General features: G+C 41.6%; 1 protein-coding gene across 1 annotated transcript in view; it reads right to left on the minus strand.

Annotated features, from left to right (window-relative positions):
- Positions 1 to 17,521, minus strand: part of fam98b (family with sequence similarity 98 member B) — a 32,797-nt gene extending 15,276 nt beyond the window's left edge. The window contains exons 1-6 of the mRNA XM_078563253.1: positions 17,233 to 17,521; positions 14,480 to 14,628; positions 12,102 to 12,236; positions 10,212 to 10,393; positions 10,046 to 10,126; positions 899 to 1,015 (exon numbers count right to left, since the gene is read on the minus strand). Coding sequence (XP_078419379.1) covers positions 899 to 1,015; positions 10,046 to 10,126; positions 10,212 to 10,393; positions 12,102 to 12,236; positions 14,480 to 14,628; positions 17,233 to 17,276 — 708 coding nt within the window. The 5' untranslated portion in view covers positions 17,277 to 17,521. The remainder of the gene's footprint in view (positions 1 to 898; positions 1,016 to 10,045; positions 10,127 to 10,211; positions 10,394 to 12,101; positions 12,237 to 14,479; positions 14,629 to 17,232) is intronic.
- Between the last annotated feature and the right edge of the window lie 5,434 nt (positions 17,522 to 22,955).

The raw sequence follows: 22,955 nt of genomic DNA on the forward strand, positions 1-22,955 counted from the left end.
AACCGCTGCAGTCCACGTGTTGTTAGAACACCCACAGTGCTGTTAGAAAGGGAACATGACGAATAGCATTGCTTCACCAAAGAAAAATTTCAGAGTTTATTTTTATCCCAATGCATATTTTACCCTCCATTTTTCTACCTTTTCCACACAACATACAAGTGACTTGCTCCTATACATTCACTAGTGCTGCTTCAAGCCAGTCACTAGGAGTGGTGAAAAATATAGCCATAGAGCAATTCCTTTCTCCAAGTTTCTCACCTCTCTTTCGCCCACCACCCCCAAGCCGCTCAATAGGAGGAATCCTGGCTTCTACCTGAAACCTGTGGATATTGCATTACCATTAGGTGTACCATTTGCACCTCCTTTAGCCAGTATCACCAGCATCAACACCCCTTCGACCTTTTGTTTATGACATCTTTTGCAATCTCTCCTTTGCCTCCACCTATCACTGGCCTTCTATCCAGCTTCACCTGTCCCATCCTCCTTAAACAGCTTACATTTCACCACATTTCTACTTCTCTTTAGTTCTGAAGAAGTCATACGGACTCGAAACGTTAACTCTGTCTTTCTCTCCACAGATGCTGTCAGACCTGCTGAGTTTTTCCAGCAATTTTTGTTTTTGTTTGTGATAGATATTGGGAACTCAAGTGAAGAATTGAATGTGTACAGCAGGAGCACAACTTAGTTATTAATAACAATAAAGTTCATACATTTCTAGCTTACTCAAGCTGACACCAAGTTTCAAAAGCATTCTGGGATATATTTTAAACAGCCTATCTTTTAGAATTTATTTAGTACTTTACTTATTGCTTCAATCAATGTTTGGGAGGCAGGCTGCAAAAGCAAGCAGCTTCTTCAAGTTAAATGGTCTTCTGTACGCTCAGACTTTGACTCTTACCTTGGCTTTGTCCGACCACCCGAATGACTGGATAGTTACATCTAAACGCTTGATCAACATTCTTCTGCGGCACTCATACTCATTAGTAAGAGCATCATTTATTGCCATTAGCTTCTCCTGAGCAGAAAGATACAAATACAAGTTACTATCCAGGGTAAATCATGCTGCATGTTACACAGGTCCACCAAACAAAGGTCCAAAAGCAACTCAGCTGAACTCTTAAATGCAGCCAAGCAATATTTAAAAATAATTTCTGCTTAAACAAATGGCTTTAAAAAAGATGCAGGTTGTGTTGTTCCAGTCTTTGCTGACAGAATCAAAGCGGGAACCATTGTTAAGGCATCAATTTAAACTAATTACTCGCTTTTATTTCTCCAAGGGTCAATGAAAAAAATTAATAAGTGTAGAATCTCATTCTCCAAGAAATTTATTTGCAATTTTTCTTTTAAAGCTTGCACTTTTCTATTTAACTTTCTCCCTTAATCCCACATATATGTCCAAACCTTAGTTTTGTTTTCTATGCATGGATTTAAATAGAATTTATATTTCCTGTTTTCTTTTTAAGTCCTGCTTTGCCATCTTTGAGGATACTTCAATCCAATTGGTTGATCAGCCTTCTTGCTGACTATCTTGTTGACAGGTGCCACAGATCTCCTGCAGAGGCAGCAATTTCAAGCTGACGTTAAATAAAAGCCTGCGCTCAACAGTCCACATACTTTTTTTTTAAGACGAATGATTGTAGTTCACTCACTGCTGACTTACAAAATTTGGGCGAATACTCTTTTCTTGACTGCTTCCAGAGCTTGACTCTCTCATTTCTTGGTGTTCTAAACCAGACACAGCACTAACTATGGGTCTGAGTAGAGGATTAGAAAGTTTAATCATTACTTCCTGACTATTCTAGCTATGTAGTTCAATAAACTATTCAGCACATTGATTACTGTTTTGCTACAGATGGGCATATTTAGCTTTTGAATCTGCTAAAATTTCTTTCAACTCGAGTATTGCTGGAAAAAAAAGACCATGTCTAAGCTTTGCACTCATCAGGACACTCGCATGAATACCAATATGGGGGTGGGGGGGGGGAGGGGAGAACAACAACAATTTATACTGTATGTGACGAGTGTGCTGATTGGTTGGCAAGCGGCGTTGCCAATCAATCCGCACTCTCTAAAATGTTCTGAGAATATTTCTCTCAGGCCAGGTGTTTCCAACCAATCAGCAAGAGTCTCTAGCCTGGCAACAGCAGTTCTCCTTTAACTCAGATAAACAAAGTAATTCTTCTCTCACCAGGTGTCCCTACTGGACATTTAGCTGTTGACCTGTGTTTTTTATTTAAAAAAAAATGGCATGTTCACAGTCCAGAATTAAACTGGCAAACTTTTAAAAACTCATGAGAGAAGAGTGTCCAAAATTCAATGTCCTTCCAATTTTCAAAAAAGCAGGTTTCTCATCACTTTTCATTGCGTTTCCACATCCAGGTTGTTTATACAAATTGGAAATTGTCCTGGCCCCAGACCAAGCCACTTCACTAAGTATTTCCACTAAACGCTATTACTCCTCTAGCAACTCCTCATTTTTTGCTCCCCTTAAGCCCGTTTCTTACCAATTTCACAAAGCTTTTTGGAGCTTAACTGTATTTTTTTTTCCTTTTAATCAAGACCCTTTTAGACATTTTGAATGACACACTGAACACGTGCATTTACTTCAGTGTGCATGCTCCAAATCATCACTAAGAGCAAAGTGATCTGAATGTAGGTTTGGATGGTTTACATAGTTCTGGAAATGGCTGTAACAAAAAGGATAAAATGCAATGCAACACTGAAATGGACACATTAACATCTGAATGAGAAGATCAGCGAATGAAATTTGGATGTGGTGGGTACAATAAATGGCCCAGGTCATTAAGTAGTGAGACAAGTAGAGAAAAGAGAATGCAATAACTCATACTGGTTGATAGATAAATACTGGTTAGATCAATTTACAACTCAAAACTGCCATAATTAAGCATGGCTTTGTGATCTCACTTAAAGATGCCATAATGGATATTTGGTGCATTAAACAAATGCAACTGCTGCAATAGAGTTACTGTATGGGGTGTTATAGATAAAGCACCATCATCAGCACATTTCTTTTTCCTATCATCTAGCTTTAAATGCATTTGTTAAACAATCAATCCATGCTATATTATACAATTGGAGCAAAGGAAAGCAAGAGAAGAGCAGCTTCTTGGAAAAGCTTTTAATGCCACTACGAGAAAAGATTTTTGCATCTCTTGTACACTATAGGGCTGAGTAGCTACTTAACACCAAAAAAGGTGAACTGACAGGGTTTTATCAAAAAACCTTCATAAGTTTCATTTTTCAGAAAGGCAGCAAATACAAATGCTCATTGTTTTAGCAGGAGTGCACTGAAGAGAAAATTGATGTCAGATGCTGCAATCCAAAAATCAAATCCAGAATGTAAAAAAATGCAGCTTTCCTCGTTTCAGCACATTCTTTTACATTCTCTTGGATTACAATGTTATTTTCCCAACATAAGCATAGTTTTTGTGATGTCAATCAATTTGAGATGTTGTTTCATGAAGTCAAGATCACATGATTAACACAAATGGATGTCACGTGGTGTTCTCAATTGAGTCAAAGGTTACCTATGCAGCCTTATAATGACAGTAGAGTTACGGCATGTAACGACATATAATATAGTTGATCTGGGTGGCAGTGCTAAAGGACAAATTGTACATTGTCCTATAATTGTACTGTTCCCCCCACCCCCTCAATGTGCAGTTCTCTTTGTTAGAAGTTTTTGTCCATCTCTTTCTTATGGTGGCACATTTATCTCACCAACATCTGCACTACTCCATCCAACTCCTGTTCTCAGTTTTTTTCTGCCTCGCTTTCCACCTGTCTCTGCTTCCTTTAATCCCTCTCTTTTCTTCAGGGTTTCCATTTGGTTCCATCACAAGTTCAAGGGTACAACAGCAACAACTTAGACTTATACAACCACCTTTAATGTAACTAAACATCCCAAGGTGCTTCACAGGAACATCTTGAAACAAAATGTGACACCAAGCCACATGAGGAGATTAGGTCAGATAACCAAAAGCTTGGTCAAAGGAGTGTTTTAATGGAAGAAAGCAAGGTAGAGAGATGTAGGGAGGGAATTCTAGAGCTTAGGGACTAGGCAGCTGAAAATACAGCCATCAAATGGTGAAACAAATGAAATCAGGGATGCTCAGGAGGCCAGAATTAGATTAGCACTGATACCTCAGGGGGTTATGGGGCTGGAGGAGATCAGAGATAGGGAGAGGCAAGTGCATGGAGGGATTTGAAAACAAAGATGAGAATTTTAAAAATCAACCCGAAGCCAATGTCAGTCACCAAGCACAGGGACGATAGGTGGACGGGTAGTTGTCTGCAAAGAAATGGGTTCAAGGGCTGGTTTTGTTGAGTGGGATGATGGATGGATGGATGGAAAATTTAAGAGGGGGACACACCTTAATTGAGAGAGCCATTAACAATACCGGCTAACATGGGGGCCAGGAAGGGTAGTTGGTTTAGTGGGAATAGGATTGAGGGAAGATGAGGTGGGTCTCACGGACAAGATAAGCTTGGGTGGGGGGGCATGAACAGAAACAGAAAGAAAATAGAGAAAGATGCACATTTAAGGTTAGGGCAGAAGGGAACTTTAGGGAAGGTTTGGAAGGGAGGGAGGGACATGGCAGAGACAGCTGATCGGATAGTATCCAACTTAGTAACATAGAAATCCATGAGCACGTCACATTTATTGTTGGAGGGACACAGGAAAGGGGCTTAAGACCATTTAGCAGTAAAGAAGCCAGGAGGTATCCTTATTGCAAAATCATTCTGATACCAGGTGAGCTATTTCCAGCAAATAAAAGCAGGACCTGATAGTGCTTTATGTGGTCCAGCCAGATCTGGCAAATGGCTAAACCAATTGCCCACCATATCCTTCCAAGTCTGTGTCCCCTGGACTTAAGGGAATGGAGATGAGGGCCGTACCAGGGGGAAGGGCCAGGAGGAAAAAGCCAGTTTGAGAGTGAGTGGACAACAGGATCTTGAGGAAGATGGAAGAATGGGTGATTGAGGGTATGGTGAACACAGTGAAATTATAGCGTAGTGCAGGGAGACGGGGCTGCAGGATTAGTGCAGCTTCCAGTGGGGACATAGGGGTTAATATGGTCCTGAAGGTGGATGAAAGCTGGGGCTTAAACAGAAAAGGAGGCTACAAGTACTGAGGACAGAAGAGGACTAAAGCACTGACAGAGTCTAAGATGTACAAGGGGGAGAAATGAAGCAGGAACCAGTGGAGTGGAGAACTATAAGCACTCCGAGGAGAGGAGTGGGATGTGGAGTTAGAAGCAATCCTGCATATCCTGAGAATAAGCAACACTGGGCAGGCGAGAAACAGAAATGAGAGTTGACAGGCGCCACAAAGAATCACATTTGAAGAAGCCAAGATGTTCCTAATATGGCTAATATGAATCCAAATCGATTCATGTATGGTCATCTACCCTGTCACAAAAAAAACCCTTAGTTGCGGAGTAAAATGTGTTTTGAAGTCTTTCTTTCTTGATGGCTTTTTTGGCAGAGCCATGAAAAATAGCCTATCAGCTTCTTATGCTGTTCTAGCTACAGATATTGGCATTGTTAAGTCCGCAAAAAAGTTTCTACCTTGACTCCTGTTTGTCTCCTTCTCTCCCTCGTGTTCTCAAACTATACGTAGTCAATAGAAGTGTACATTTGATAACTGTAAATCATGGGTCAGATGTGTTCACCCACAAACCCGACTGACCTAAGCACATTTGAACATTATTCAATCAATCATAAAGTAAGCGTTTCATCATGTCCAGCAACACACTTCTCTGGATTAACACCAAATCTGGATTCAAGGAAGACAGTCAACTGCTCACAAGCTGTTTGACACAGGGTTGTGCACATGAGCATAAATCGTGTCTTATATCCACAGTTCACAAGATCTGGAGTTGTATATGAAAATGCAGAGTTTAGAGATTATTAACTACTCTTGATCTAGTCATTCTTTCATAGAAAGATCTGTTGGTCGTCTATTAGCTCTTTGGTATAGCAATGAATTCACTTTGCAAACCACTCATCATGAATGAATTTGGACCGTGACCTCAGCAATCTAAACAAACTACTTATTGATATCTGTATACTCAATAAATCCACGAAGTTCATCCGTCATACTGTAGCTGTTTCTGAGTTATCTACGTTGGTATGGGCAACAGGTCCAGATCAGGAAACTGACATGTAATATTGAAGTTCGGTTCAGCAGGAAACAACAGCCTAGATTCCACCACCATTAAAAATAAACTACAGGCTAAATTCTAACTACAGCAACTAAAGTCACCAAAAAAAAAAACTGAAACAATCCCAAACTCATTTCCTCAGCAACACGTTTATCCAACTTGGTATAATCAACTATACAATCCTACCCTCCATCTTGATGTCTATATTTGCTTTTCCCCAAATATATGTTCACACACTTGTTAGACAGGGGAGAGAGGCAAACTGAACCCCTTTATTTTTCCTCGCCATCTGTCCGTAAGGAGAGGCATTTTAATTATTGAAATTGGCCGTTGGATGCTTCCCCAAAACCTTCTGTTTGTGAAGTCAATTTTAAAGTAACTTGCAGCAAACTTTTTAGGGTTAAATTAGAAGTATTGTTTATTCACACATTCAAACCTGGGGGTGGTCGCAACACACACACACACACACACACACTCACGAAGGAGATAGGAAAGAAAAGAGTTTTACAACTAGGGATACCTTCGAAAAAAAAAAGATATGAATATTAATTCACGTGACTGTCAGAGTTCAGTGAGGGTCCCTTCATGTAGGAGTTAAAATTTAGGCGGGTTCAGCTAGCTGAAAGCAGGAGTTGCCGAATTCTTTTAAAGTTGCCGATGGCACAGCAAGATGTGGTTGGTATCCAGAGACTGGTCCACTCTACAGGCAATGGCAGGAATCTTCCAGAGAACAAGGCTTCAAGGAGGTTTAGGCTTGAGGCAGGCTTTGTTGTCAGCCTGGAGTCCATCTTTGGTGTTGATAGGCTGGATGTTTAACAGCAGAGACTGCCTTGGGAGTCTAGAAATGTAACATTAAAATTTTCCAAAGGCCAGAGGAGTTTAGGTCATGTGGTGCTGCCCATTGGGGAGTTGGATTCAGGTTCATATTCAAAGTTTCTGGTCAAAATTCATTGGTCACTTTAGGAGATAGATGGTGGCTATTAGCGCCTCTGCAGGTATAATGAGTTTCAATGGCTCTCTCTTTGCTTTAAGTCCAAGCTGAGGAGGCAAACCTTCTGCGGTTCCCTTGTTTCATTGATAGTAATGGGCCAACTTGCAAATCGTGTAACAGCCATGTTTTTGGTCCAGCAAAGTCCGTTTTTAAAATAAGAAGGAAGTAAGGTTTGATTTACACAGTTTATGATCTCTTTCTTATGTTTTATGGACATGGTACACTCAAGAATTCCAGGCATCTTCAGTCAATAATTACAGGTACTTGTTTATAGTGAGTCAAATTCTGTCTTTAATTACTTGAGGCTTTGAATTTTTATCCAATTAATTTCAGACTCCAAGCTATCCTTGAAAATAAGGATTTGTTCATTCCCCTCACTTGTACATTTTCTATAGAAAATCCCAAAGAAATACTGTTTGTTGTTCAGTTACTATACACCTGAGGTACCAGACAAATTCAGTTGTTGAAATAGGGCTTCGTAATTTTACAAATCTTTGGGGAAATTATTCTGCTTCTTTTTCCATGAAATCTAAGAGCATTGTTGCCAAGGCCAACATTTTGGTTTCATCATCCAGTAGTTATCATAATTCTTTAATTAAAAACTCTGCCCTCTAAACAACCATACCACTAATATTTTCAAAATCATTTAATTCATATATATTTCAAATTAACATCTAAAAAAAAATTAAAAACTAGATTTTTAAAAATAATGGATTTTATTGCAATCCCCAATTTTCTCCACTGAAGGTGCTACTTCATACAGTGGTGTGGTTCCCTGGGTGGCAGTGGCAGTGCCATCCTACAACGTATGCAAGATATTAGTCTGGGTATGCAATTCTAGACAGTTTTGGAAGAGTATTTATCTACCACATCCACCACCGAATAAGATTGTGCCCTCCGAAAATATTAATATTGGTCACCCATCAGGTTAAGATCCCAGGTTGCCGAATTTAACTGCAGCACACTTACGCTGTTCCAGTTAAGAATAAACATGGAAGATTTCTGTATGATTCAGTATTGCATCGATGCGCTTGTTGAATATTGGCATCATTTATAAAAAGATCGAAACCTAGGATGCTTTTGTCATTAACTAACAGATAGCCTTGTACAGGCTGAGTATCCTTTATCTGAAACTCTCGCAGCTGATTGCATTTCAGATAATTTCAGTTTTCGGATACCACATATAAACTCACATAACAATAGCCTAAGCTAGCTATAGCCTAAAGTAAACAAAATGGCTAGAAAACTAAGATGTATCACTGAATAAATACAGGGTACATGTAATAAATTTCTTTGTGACATGTTCACCACAAAAATCGCAAGGTAAACAGTGTATATAAACAACTAGACTTCTTGCGCCGAAGGTCGATGAGGTTTAAAAAAAAAAGTCTGGTTTTTGGATGCGTTGTGTTTTTGGATTTACAGATAAAGGATACTCAATCTGTAACATTACAGATAAAGTGAAAGGCATGATAAGAAATGCACGGTTTCCATGTGTTTCTTTATAATTGAACATAAAAATGAAATGCGGAATTTTGAAAATGATGGAATGCACAAATATCTACATCAGCCTGCACATTAACACAAAGTAAATGCAGAGCAATACAAAGGGCTCAGTATAAAATATGGCCTATTTAAAGTTTATATAACAGTACTTCCAGGCAATTTGTTGTAATTGAAGCTTTTTTGAACACAAGACATATGAGACGCTTTATAAATGCAGGTTCTTTCATTCTAAAGATCTTATGCAACAGATTCATGCACAATTATCTACAAGAAGCAACAGCAGAGACTGGATATCTGAATGTACTGACATGCCACTTTTGTCAGTTTTGTTCAGTGGTAGCATTCTCATCTCCAAGCCAAAAATTTGTAGGTTCAGTTCCTACTCCACGCAAATCTAGGCAAACACTTCAGTGCACTCCTAAGAGAGACATACTTTTGGAAGTGTGTCTTTGGAGAAGTTAACCAAGACATATCTTCCTTGTCAGGTGAGTGTTTAAAAAAAAAATCACAGCATTTTTTCCCTAACATTTTTTCCCTCGTGTCTAACCAACATTCATCCCTCAACCACTACCATCAAGAGCAGATTAATTGGTCGTTATATTAATCGTTTGTGGCACTTCACCGTGCCCAAGTTTGCAGTCATGTTTGCCTGCATAGCTATACTTCAAAAATAATTCACTGGCTGTAAAGGGGTTAAGAACGTCCGGAGAATGCAAAAAGCACTATAATAGATGCAGCTTCTTTTTCCTTTAAAGTTCAGAAACTTTGAGCTCAACTGCAAATAGTGAAAGACACTTCTCATATATACACCAACCAATCTAGTGTCACACAGGTACCATACACTACAAGCTTCAGCTGTTCCTGCACATTGAGCTAAACTGTTACTCTTTCAGAGTTTAACATCAAACCTAACAATATAATCGACTTAACCTAAAATTATATTTGAGGGGTTAATACCCACCATGACTAAACTCCATACTCTGCCCCCATACTGGTCCCCGTGTTGAATAAAAAAGGTATCATGTTAAGCTCAAATGTCAGGCTGGCTCATCGGTAACTTGAAGGTCAAACGTTCAGCAGATAACTTTGGCTGGCACTTGCCATGCTTGTGATTTATTTGGATATTAAAAATCCCATTGCCTTATGCAAAGAGGACAGTCTACTCTGCCAGTGTTCTGATCAATATTCCTCCCTGAAGCAACACCACCAAATACCACATTAAAGGTAATTTATCACATCGCTGGTTGAGAGATATTGCCGTGTACGAAATAGCGGTGTTTACCCACATAACAGTGACTGCAATTCAAAGTAGGTGATTCTATGTGAAGTGTTTTTCTTCTTTCTTAAAGTAGTCTCTTACCCAATGCTCAGGAGTTAGTGTTAGCTTCAGCAGTGGTTCTCCCACATGGCTTTTGGGAATTTTGGAAGTAACATTTTTCACCTGGAAGAACAAGGTATATTTAGAAATGGCTCCAACAGAGCAAGTGCATCATCAGGATTTGAGAATGACAAACTGTAGCACCAACCTTTTCCTCTATAATCTTAAATAAATGTGCATCAGCAACACCAGATACAGGACAGGGCAAACCCAATGTGGCACAGACAGTTTTAATTTCCTGCCGAACTTCTTCATTGTTTTCACCTTTAGACACTGGAGGAGATTTAGAGTGCAGGATCCTAGCAGTTTGAAGCTCAGATGACAGATATACTGGAAACAAACAGATACAAAGAGACTTTGTGTATTTGAATATTTTGAACATATCTAAAGTTAACGCATTTAAAAATGCTTTGGTAAATATAAACTAAGCTAATTTACTTTATCCACTCATTTAAAGTAACAAATGACCTTGTTAGATGATTTTCAATGAGATAGGTTAAGTTGGCTACAGGAGGCTAAACAAGCTCTAAATAAAGTTTATCGCTCGCTGAGAAAGAAAGTAAAGTTCTATTCAGTGTCACAATTACCTTTCCAACATACTATGCAAAAGCTAACATTTGGCAGAGAACACTGCAAACACACTTAAAAAAAATCCAGTTCTATGCTAAAATAATTTTTAAAAAAACAATTCAATATAATCCCTATTTATAACTAATTGTTTTTAAACTCCGAAGGTCAAGCATTTATGTAGCCCCTTCCCAGCTTCAGAATATCTCAAAGGAACATAAGAAAACAGCAAGTTTTTGGCTCTTTGAATCTGTTAGGCCAATCAATTAGATCTGATCTGCATCTCAACTTCATCTACCTTCCCTGGTTCTGTAACCACTGCCGAACAAAAAAATAGTCAATTTCAAATTGAGAAGAGGAATATGGCAGCACTTTCGAAAAAGCAGAGGGAACAACAAAAAGGAGATGCCATTTACAATGTCAGCTAACACAGGGTCCAGGAAGAAAAGTTGGGCAGTTTAGCAGTAATGGAGTCAATGGAAAGTGGGAGTGGACCTTATTGACAAGATGAGCTTGAAGAGGATGAGAGGACACAAACAAACTAGAGAAAAACACAGGTTCACAGGTATGGGGGCGCTGGGTAACAGCAAAGGGAGCTACCTGGATGGTCTGAAGCTTAGTGACAATGAGCTCCTTGCACTAGTGGTGGAGGTGAAGAAGGCTTGGGGGGGTGGGGGGAGTTATGCAGATTAGCAGGCATAGAGCAACAAAGCTATAGCCAGAGCTACCTTTGCTCTTCAGGTTGACCCTAGAGTAGTTGGTATATGGACCCGCAAGGATCTCAAGTTTGATTTCATTTTTTGATGAGTTAGCTGACCACAGATCATCTCTCTGCTCGACTGAGAAAGGCAAGGGGGTGAGGAAAAAGGCAAAAACAAAAAAAAAAAAAGTGTTTCTAATCCTGATTGCTATCCAGTGACTCTTACTGAAGAGCTTGATTTGGATGGCGAGGAGGGCACGATCAATCCTGGGTGTGCTGCCTCCAATCTGTCAAATAACCTGCTGACATTCCCTATTCTCTGTGGAGCAGGGTTGATGGACCAGCTGGTGCTATCCTGCCCATTGATTTTCTATGTTCATATTTAGGTAAACAGTTAAGAATAGCAACTTTGAAAAGGCAGTGTGCAGCTGCTTATGCCAAAGATCCTTCAAAGCTCCAGTCAAAAACACCACTGAATTTATGTAACAAGGTATTTTGGGGACACCTTGTGGTGAATGATGGTGAGTCAACCTGGTCTCAAAACACTCGAGATGAAACAGCCATCCGTGCCAAACAGTAATACTACTCGTAGATCCATTCTTCTGTGTCATAAGTTTTCTGCTTACATTTTTCTACATCTTTGCAATATGTTAAGTGCAATCCTATTGATTTTCAAGAATAATAAAAGTTTCCAGTAGCAATCCCTGCAACAAATGCATGGAAAATATCAACAATAAGAATTCCACCATGCTAGCAGATAATTTAACTTACGCAGAAGTTTTAAGCAGTCTTCCTTCTTTTTTAGTCTCTCTTTAAAATCTCCTGTGAGAAGTGTTGAATAGGGGCAAGACATCTCTTTTAAGAAGCCATTAATCTCCAGCAGAAAGCTTTCTACATCATCGGCACCTTAAGTAGCAAGAGCCAGTAGAATTAGAAAGTTATTAAAATAGAGAAAACTGTGATGCATTTATTTCCTTCAATACTTGGCGCCAAGAAGCCGAACCTATCCAAGAAAACAGGGTCTTCTAGGTCACATATCCCTCTCACCCATGCTAAAGCACCAGGCTATCAAAGTAACATATCGCACGAGTGAGCAAAACTCACTTCGAAATGGCAACTGTATAAAAGACAATCACCTCTGATTCCAATATATGCCACTAAACCTGGCTACTATCTATCAGATCTCACTTCACTAACTGATCCAATCCAATTGCCAGGACTGAAAACCTGTGAGATACACATGTGAAGTATGGTCATGAATGCCAGAAAAAGGATGGATGATAAAGTGGATTTAAAATAATTTCACACGATTTAATGAGAGCAAATTTATGACAGCCTTTTAAAACAAAGGGTCAGCAATGATCTTATTAAATGACAGAGCAGGTTCGAGGACCCATATATGCTGTACTCAAATTTATTAAACAAAATTGGTAAATATACCAGAAGGTGAATGAATATAATTGCGGAATATCAAAATTCACTGGTTGCATTCATAGAATTGCGAGGATATTAAACTGTATCAAATCAAATTGTAACAAATCAAACTGAAAACGAGAAATAAGTCTTAAAATCTGTTAATGCAGCAAGTGCAGTAGGCCATTCAGCCCTTAGAGGCTGCTTTGCCATTCAAATAAATCATGGCAGATTTTATCTTAACTCTATCTATTGCCCTTAGTTCCATAACTCTCACCTGACAAAAAACTACCAATCTCAATTCAGAAATTTTCAACTGGCTTAGCCTCAACAGCTTTCTGGGGGAAGTGTTTTTCAGATTTCCACTACTCATCTTCACACTGGTTACAGTTCTGCCCACTCAATCTATCAATGTCCCTTAGCAACTTTCCATCTCCCATCTACATAGCTTACTCTGCCCCTAACTTGGTGTCATCAGCAAACTTGGATATGCCATTTCCTATCAGTGTGGTTTAAAAATATGAAAACAGACCCCAGTACAGATCACTGTGGGATTCCACCTGCCAATTTAAGTACATACGCATCAGGCCGACTGTCTGTTGCCTCCCATATCAATAGATTGCCACACATTCCATGTACGCTCATTTCTGTTAACAACCTCTTAGGTGGAACCTGCCTTCTGAAAGTCAATATAAACACCCATAGCACTCTCTTGTGGAAACCTTCAAGATTTTGTCCATCTTTAGACCCACTTTCTCAATTACCATTTTTTAAAAACTTGGATACTATATCTAGTAAGTACTTCTCCGTGACATTCCTCATATTTCTGGTACTTTATCCACATCTTCCATGTTTTTTTAAATTCATTCTTGGGCGTCGCTGACTGGGTCAGCATTTATTGCCCATCCCTAGTTGCCCTTGTTCAGAGGGCATTTAAGAGTCAAGCACATTTTTGTGGGTTTGGAGTCACATGAAGGCCAGACCAGGTAAGGACAGCAGATTTCCTTCCTTAAAAGGACATTAGTGAACCAGATGTGTTTTTACAACAATCAGCAATGCTTTCATGGCTGTCAGCAGGCTTCCATTTCCAGATTTTTATTGAATTCAAATTTTATCTGCCATGGTGGGATTTGAACCCGGGTTCACAGAATCCTGGATCTCTGGATTATTAGTCCAGCGACGATACCCCTACGCCTCCCCTGATGTATCTAATTACATTTCTATTCTGTCCCCCCACCCCACTTCCATAAAAAAGATTCTACTGAAAGTAGTAAATTGACAAGATGCTTTGCTTCCTATAGCAATTAATTTAAAATCACATTTAAGCTGCTTTCACTTAAGCAATGTTACTGGATGTAACAGCTGTAGAGATAAATTGATCACCTTCCACCTGTACTTTAATATTGGACTAACCAAGCATCATTTCGAGAATAATTTTTTACTCAGCATGTGATATAATTTGGCTAAAATATTAATTGAACTTCCCAATTAGAAATTACCAGGATAATTAAACCACTATGACACAGGTTCTTACCTATGCTTTCATAGCATGGCAGATGACAAGATGCAATTATTTTCTTATCAGTGGAAGCATAAGGAGGTAAACTTCAAGCTAAACATTTTAGAACATTTTTCAGGGCCATCTGGTCTCATGATAATTTTCTTTCTTTGAGGAGTGGAACAAGAGCAAGCACAGTGTTTAACCAATAGAAATTCTGATAATAGACAGTACTTACTGGTAGTAGCATTTATACTTTCTTCCAAATTACATAACATTTTAATCTGTGATGATAACCACACACAAAGTTCAGTAAATTCTAAAGAGGATGGCCCAGCCTCAACTGCTTTCAAGAGAGCTTCTTCTTCTAACAATGGTCCACTGTACCTGCATCAAAAGAAAATGGAGGTCCTTTTAAATTATTAATAGAAGTTAGAACGTGAACATTAAAATGTGGGTCTAACTGGTCAAATAGAAAAATGTAATATTGCAGGAAAAATCACAGCTCTATGAAATACAGACTGATAAGTAGGAGATAAAAATAAAAAGATAAAAGAGACTAGTAAAACAAAATCCGTTCTTTAAAATTCAGAAGACAAAAAAAAATGGACAATAGGCACTCAGGTAATGTTCACGATATTTGCAAAACCTACTGAGGTTATAAGGTCACGATTAATGAAAATAACAAGATAACAAAAGTGGAAAATGTCACAGAATTTTAAAAGGTTTTTCTAAATTTTCACTCGAGTTGATCACAAGTCCAAATTTAGAACTCAGCCACCATCAAAAAATGAATGTATTTGAACACTCCTATGGTATGAGGACCAAAACTGAATGCTCTGTCTTACTGCAGTCATAAAATCCAAATCAAAGGAAAAGTGAATGGAAAAATGTCAACATAAAACACATCACTTAACTGTAGGTATTTCAGCTTTTTATTCAAAAAATCTAATCTCTAGAAAAAAATGATTTATTTTCCCAACTTGTATTTCAATGACCTTCTGTAGACTTGTAATTTGAAGTCACTTGCTGGATGAGTGAACAAATTCAAGGAGGTCAACACCATCCAGGACAAAGCAGTCCACTTGATCGGCATCCCATCTACCACCCTGGGCATTCACTCCCACAGCCACCATTGCTCAGTGGCACTTTCCAAACCTGGAACCTCTACCACCTAGAAGGGCAACAGATGGCAACACCACCACCTGCAAGCCACACATCCTCCTTCACTGTAACTGGATCAAAACCCTGGGACACTCTTCCTAACAGCACATGGACTGCAACAGCTCACCACCACTTCTTAAGAGCAATTTGGGATGGGCATCAAACAGAGCTGGCCTTGCCGACGACACTCACATCCCACGAAAAACTAATCCAATCCTCTGGATTACCAACCCAGTAATATAAACACTGTTACCATGCCCCATAACTCACTACACGGGATGGTAGAGGTAACTTGGATAGATGCATCAACAGATGAGTGAGAAAGAGTTGGGTATGCTGACTGGGGGCGAGATCAGAGTCACAGAATTGTTACAGTACAGGAGGAGACCGTTCATCCCATTGTGTTGGCACCAGCTCTCCGAATGTGCAATTCGCCGAGTGTCATTCTCCCTGCACCTTCTTTCCTTTTCAAATGACAGCGTAATTCCCTTTTGAATGTGTCGATTGAACCTGCCTCCACTACACTCTTGGACAGTGCGTCCCAGACCTTAACCGCTGGCTATGCGGAATAAAGTTTCTCCTCACGTCTCTTCTGCTTCGATTGCCAATTACTTTAAACCTGTATCTTCTCGCTGTCGATCCTTTCACAAAGTGGGAACATTTCCCCCCTGTCTAATCTATCCAGAAACAACCTCCCCCCCATCATGATTTTGAACAGCTCCATCAAATCTCATTCTATGTTTTTTTTTGGACAGGGAGGGGGCCAGGCCTGGAGGGGGGGGGGCAGGTCTGGAAAGGCTGGGGGCGGGCAAGCCTGGAAAAGTGGGGGGGGGGGCAGGCGCAGGCCTGGAAAGTGGGGGGGGAGGAGCAGGCCTGGAAAGGGTGGGGGGGGGGGGGGTTCAAGGGGCCAGGCCTGGAAGGGGGGTCAGACCTAGGGAGGGAGGAGGGGGTCAGGTCTGGGAGGAGGGGGTCAGGTCTTTTTGGGGGGGGGGGGGGGGGGGGTCAGGTCTTTTTGGGGGGGGGGGGGGGGGGGGTCAGGTCTGGGGGGGGGGGGGTGGTCAGGTCTGGGGGGGGGTCAGACCTACGGAGGGAGGAGGGGGTCAGGTCTGGGTGGAGGGGGTCAGGTCTTTTGGCAGGGGGGGGAGGGGTCAGGTCTGGGGGGGGGGGGGGGAGGGGTCAGGTCTGGGGGGGGGGGGTCAGGTCTTTTGGCAGGGGGGGGTCTGGGGGGGGGGAGGGGTCAGGTCTGGGGGGGGGGGGAGGGGTCAGGTCTGGGGGGGGGGGGTCAGGTCTTTTGGCAGGGGGGGGGTCTGGGGGGGGGGAGGGGTCAGGTCTGGGGGGGGTCAGACCTAGGGAGGGAGGAGGGGGTCAGGTCTGGGTGGAGGGGGTCAGGTCTTTTGGCGGGGGGGGAGGGGTCAGGTCTGGGGGGGGGGGGAGGGGTCAGGTCGGGGGGGGGGGGTCAGGTCTTTTGGCGGGGGGGGGGGGTCTGGGGGGGGGAGGGGTCAGGTCTGGGGGGGGGTCAGACCTAGGGAGGGAGGAGGGGGTCAGGTCTTTTGGCGGGGGGGGGGGGGGGGGTCAGGTCTGGGGGTGGGGGTCAGGTCTTGGGGGGGTCAGACCTAGGGAGGGAGGAGGGGGTCAGGCCTGGGTTGGGGGGAGGTCAGGCCTGGGGGGTCAGTCTGTCCCGGTCAGTCTGTCCTCTCTGCAGTCGGACTTTCGCCATCACTTCGCTCTCAGGAATCTCCACTCCGGACAGAACATGAAAGCCCAGCCCGGGGTGGGGGGGGCTCCTTCCGACAGTTCTGCGGGGGCAGTAAGTTTATACCCACTCACCCCAGGGCTTCCAACATGTCCAGGACATCCTCCTCCATGGCCATGGCCCAGAGCCCGGGACACAGGCTGAGGGGAGCGGGGGGAGGGCCCACAGCAAGCCCGAGGCCTCGGGGAGTGGGGGTGCGGGAGAGCGCGGGCTCGGAGCGGCCGCTTCTCTCTCTGTCTGGCGGCCTCTCGGTGAATTGACCGAACCCGCTCCTTTCAAACCTTCTCCCGCTCCTTTTGTTTCAGGGAGAAGGGGAGGATCTCGCCCTTCAACCTCCTCGTCAAAATACCCCGCCTGACCTCCACAAACAGCGCCCTCTTAGCGGCCGGGAGGAGCCTCTGCATGTGTATATACAGCAACTATACTTTAGGTGAACCTATGTTTAATGTAGGGTCTTTATAAAGTACAACTACGCTTCAGATGAACCTATATTAAATATAGGACCTTTATAAAGAGCAACTACACCTCATCAACTTATATTTAATATAGGACCTTTACAATGTGCAACTACATCTTAGATCAATGTACATTTAATATAGGGCCCATATAAATTGCACCTACACTTTAGATGAACCTATATTAAATATAGGGCCTTTATAAGGCGCAACTACACCTGATCAACCCCCTTTAATCACATCTTGGTTTGATGTTTGTAAGGTTCCTTTAAAGTTTTTCCTTGATTTTACAGCTGACCTGACTTAGGGGCTGTGCTTGATTTCTCCCTTGTTATTGTTAATTTAGTTAATTGTTTTAACTCTACAAGAGTTACATCTGATCAACGTATATTTAATATAGGGCCTTTATAATGTGCAACTCGGTAGAGCATGAGACTTTTAATCTCAGGGTCGTGCGTTCGAGCCCCACGCTGGATGCTGTAGTACTTTCAAAGTCTGAATAAGGGTCAGACGGACTGGAAATGTTCACTCTGTTTCCGAGGTGGCAGCTGTGGCTCAGTTCATAGCACCCTCGCCTTTGAATCAGAAGGTTGTGGGTTCATGTCCCACTCCCGGAAACCAAGAACTGTGAATGTACTCAAAAGAGTTACATGCGATCTGTTGATAACTCGAAAGAGTTACACTTTAGATGAACTTACTTTTACTGTAGGGCCTTTATAAAGTGCAACTACACCTTAGATCAACTTATATTTAATGTCAGACCTTTATAAAGTCATGAAGTGGGCGTGTAGTTCAGGATAATGCCATCAGCGCTGTTTCAATTTCCCCTTCCAGCTGAGGTAGACTTGGGATGTGCCTCCTCTTTGCCCTGCCCCCTGGGAGCGCAAGGCCATTTGACAAAACCACCACTGACAAAAAAAGTGGCCAAGAAGATGGGTCAGGATGAAGCGTCAGCAGAGAAGTGAGCCAAGGACCTGCCTTCGGGCAGCACACTCATGAATGAATGAAATGTCCAAAGGTGGTTCACAGGAGTGTTATAAAGCAAAGTGTGACACCAAGCCGCATAAGGAGACATTAGGTCAGATGGTCAAAAGCTTGATTACAGAGGTAGGTTTTAAGGAACGTCTTAATGGAGGAAAGTGAGGTAGAGAGGCGGACAGGGTTAGAGAAAAATACCAGAGCTGGGGCCAATGCAACTGAAGGCGGGGGCCACTAATGGTAGCGCAATTATAATTGGGAATGCACAAGAGGGCAGAATTAGAGGAGTGCAGATGTCACAAAGAATTGTGGGGCTGGTTGAATTTTGGGTGGCAAGGCCAAGGGGTGCATTTGAAATCAAGGATGGAAAACAAGGCATCAAAAAAAAAGATTTGCATTTATAGCAAATTTATGACATTATCCTGAACTACACACCCCCTTCATGACTTCATAAAGGTCTGACATTAAATATAAGTTGATCTAATGTGTAGTTGCACTTTATAAAGGCCCTATGTTAAATATGCTTTGATCTAAGGTGTAGTTGCACTTTATAAAGGCCCCACAGTAAAAGTAAGTTCATCTAAAGTGTAGTTGCACATTATAAAGGTCCTATATTAAATTTACATTGATCTAAGATGTAGTTGCACCTTATAAAGGCCCTATATTAAATATACGTTGATCAGATGTAGTTGCATTTTATAAAGGTCCTATATTTAATATAGGTTCATCTAAAGTGTAGGTGCATTTATAGCACTTTTAGCAACCACCAGATGTCTCAAAGCACTGTACAGCCAGTAAAGCACTTTTGGAAGCATAGTCACTGTTGTAATGTAGGAAATCTAGCAGCCAATTTGTGCACAGCAAACTCCCATAAACAGCAATGTGATAATGACCAGATCGAGGGATTGATTGATGGATAAATATTGGCCAGGACATCAGGGATAATTCTACTGCCCATCTTAAAGCTGTGCTATGTAATCTCTTACATCCACCTGGCAGGGCAGATGGGGCCTCAGTTTAACATCTCATCCAAAAGAGAGCATCTCCAACTCCTTCAGTACTGCACTGGAGTGTCAGCCTCAACTTTATGCTTAAGCCCTGGAGTAGGACTTGAACCCAGAACATTACGGCAGCTCGAAACCACCTTCTCAAGGGCAACTAGGGATGGGCAATAAATGCTGGTCCAGCCAGCGAAGCCCACATCTCATGAATGAATAAAAAAAGACTCCGAGGCAAGTGTGCTACCAATTGAGCTACAGCTGAAATACTAGACAGTAAAAAGACATCTTGGATGTCATGCATATTTGGAAATCCCACAGGCTTATTTTTCTAAGGCTGAAAGCTAGGTATGTTGGTGCTGGAGAACAGAACACTTCCATTTTAGCCCATCCAGTGTCAGCATCCAGCTCTTTCAGGTCACGGTTATCACAGCCAGCTACAGAGTAACACTCACTATGCCAATAATGTGCAACCTTAGAAGGATACCCTGTCTTTCTCATTGAGGGAGATTATAGGGGCAACTTTTTTCCTGAGGGACTGAGTCTATTAAAAAGTACTTATTCACACTAAGAGTGATCAACACTTGGAATGGACTTCCAGATAGAGTTCTGGAGCTAAAAACCTGGGGTCTTTTAAGCAACAATTGATACTATATTGCAATTGGGGGACTTTAGAATCTTTTTGGATGGATGAATTAACATAGGTAAAATGGCCATCCTTATCCTTAAATATTTTAGTTGAAGTTTAAAAGAGTTTCAGTTTCTGGTTCATCCATAACTTGAGGTTGCTCAAGAGATCTAACAGCAATGCAACCATCACGGAATTGAGCACAATAGTGGAGAGAGCATTGCCATCTTAAATGTGAAAGCTGACTTCATATTAAAGATATTGTCATAAATATATGGAGCCAATAAGAGGGAGCAAAATATCAAATCTTGGTGAAGTGACTGTATGAGTATTGAAAGAAAAGCCACTTCATTCTTTAAAGGTTTTTTTTTATTTTAAGAGATTTATAGAACCAAATTAGCCCTCTGTCGAGCATTCAGGAGAGGCGTCTTAGACTATTGCCTGTGAAATCCAAAATCTCTATGAACAACTGATACATGAAAAATATTGAGTTTGCTCAAGAGGTGAGTTGTGTAACAATCCAAACGGATAACAGCAGTTTCCTGCATCTTGCAGAGCATTGTGCAGCAGAGAGGATTAGAGATGAAGGTGACCAAGCAATCAAGTTCTCGTTGGAGAGGAAAAGGACAAAGATGATGAGCATTATGAAGAATCTCATATGGATATGTATCGGACCCAACTGCATACACTGACACAAGGGATGCCAGAATGATGCAATGGTTCAACTAGTGCCCCTCACAGTAAAAAGTGAAATCTGCCCTGCTCCCTCTTCCACCCTATCCATCTTCTAGTTGCTTGGTAATACAGAATGCGAGTGTTGCTGAAAAAAGAGACATGTTGTCAAAGCTTTTCATCTTGCACTCAGCAGGACAGAATTGCGAGAATATCAAATTTCAAAGGGAGGTATAGACAGCATAAATTCTGCTGCCCTTGAAATTTGGCATTTTTGCCTTTGCCCTAATAAGTGCAAGACGAAAAGCTTTGACAGATGGATATGGTGGAAGAGGGAGCAGGGTAGATTTTACTTTTTACTGTGAGGGGCACTAGTTGAACCATTGCCTCATTCTGGCATCCCTTATGTCAGTGTATGCAGTTGGGTCCGATACATATCCATATGAGATTCTTCATAATGCTTCAATGTTGTGGAACCATAAGAGATTGCCACTGATACGTATGGAGAAAAGGCATTGGAAGAGGATCCTTTGGTTTGGGGGTTTGAGAATGAGGAACAATAATGTACCGTGATTACCATGACAATGGGACTAGAATCATTGAGTGATACAGCACAGAAGGAGGCCATTCTGCCTATGGTGCCTATGCTGACTCATTGAAAGAACTACCCAATTAGTCCTATTCCCCTGCTCTTTCTCCATGGCCCTTCATTCAAAAACCAAACAGGTGGTAACCTGTCTTTTTCTTTATTCATTTATGGGAGATGGGTGTCACTGGTAAGGCAAGCATTTATTGCCCATCCCTAATTGCCCTTGAGGCGATGGTGAGCTGCCTTCTTGAACCGCTGCAGTCCATGTGGTGTAGGTACACCCACAGTGCTGTTAGGAAGGGAGTTCGAGGATTTTGACCCAGCGACAGTGAAGGAACGGCCTATATAGTTTCATGTGAGGATGGTGCGTGACTTGGAGGGGAACTTGTGGGTGCTGGTGTTCCCATGCACCTTGTAGGTAATGTTGCTGACTTGAGAGAGATTTGGCCATTTGTTGCATGCCAGAAGTTGCTGATTGTCGGCATTAACTTTCTCTTCCCAGGTCAATAAAAAGCATTGATGGGACAAATTCTCGAAGCATTTTTGGATTTCAAGGGAAAAATAAATGCATTTTTTAAAAATGTAAAATATGGTTTAACAAGTTGCATCATTTTGTCTACGGTATGTTTTTCTTTACTTCTCTTTTGGGGTCAAATCCAAATAAAAAATAAGTCAGGTTAGTTACAACACCACAGCCCAGGATCGGGAGTCAAACTCTCTGTCAGGAAGGCATAAGTTATGATTAATAGGAAACTTGTTATTTGGTTAAAATAAAAACTAGACCTATATTTCCTGGAGCTTAGGAGGAGAGGTGATCTAATTGAAACATATATAATTCTTATGGTGGCTATGGGCTTGACTGGGTCAATGCTGAGAAAGTGTTTCCTTTGGCTGGGGAATCAAGAACATCGGGTCAGTTGCAAAATAAGGGGTCAGCCATTTAGAATTGAGGTGAGGAGAAATTTCTTTAGTCTGGAGTTGTGAATCTTTGGAATTCTCTACCCCAGACAGCTGTGGATGCTCAGGCGTTAAGGATATTCAAGATACAGGTCAATGGATTTTTGGGTACTAGGGATATGGGGATAACAGGGAAAGGTGGGGTTGAGATCCTATTGTATGGAGCCGGCTCAAAGGGTGAAAGGGTTACTCTATCTCCTACTTCTTATATTCTTATGTATGAGTCTGGTAACAAAATTAAAAATATCTGACATGCATGCTAGCTTTACTATGTCTGAATTATGAGAAGGTTGAGTAGAGTGATTGCTGAAAATTATAATTTGCCATGACAAATTCATAACCCTTTTATCTTCAAGGACCTTCATGGTAGAACAAGAACCTGTGGACATGCACAAGGATGATCCCCCAGAAGACTTCATTCTATCTGAAGATGCACCGTTACAGGATCTACAGCTATGGACCAGCATAGGTACTCGCACTTTCGTAGATGCATTCACACGGTTTGTTGGATATTTACCTG

Source organism: Cetorhinus maximus, chromosome 18 (genome assembly GCF_964194155.1).
Source record: "Cetorhinus maximus chromosome 18, sCetMax3.hap1.1, whole genome shotgun sequence".
NCBI classification, from domain to species: Eukaryota; Metazoa; Chordata; class Chondrichthyes; order Lamniformes; family Cetorhinidae; genus Cetorhinus; species Cetorhinus maximus.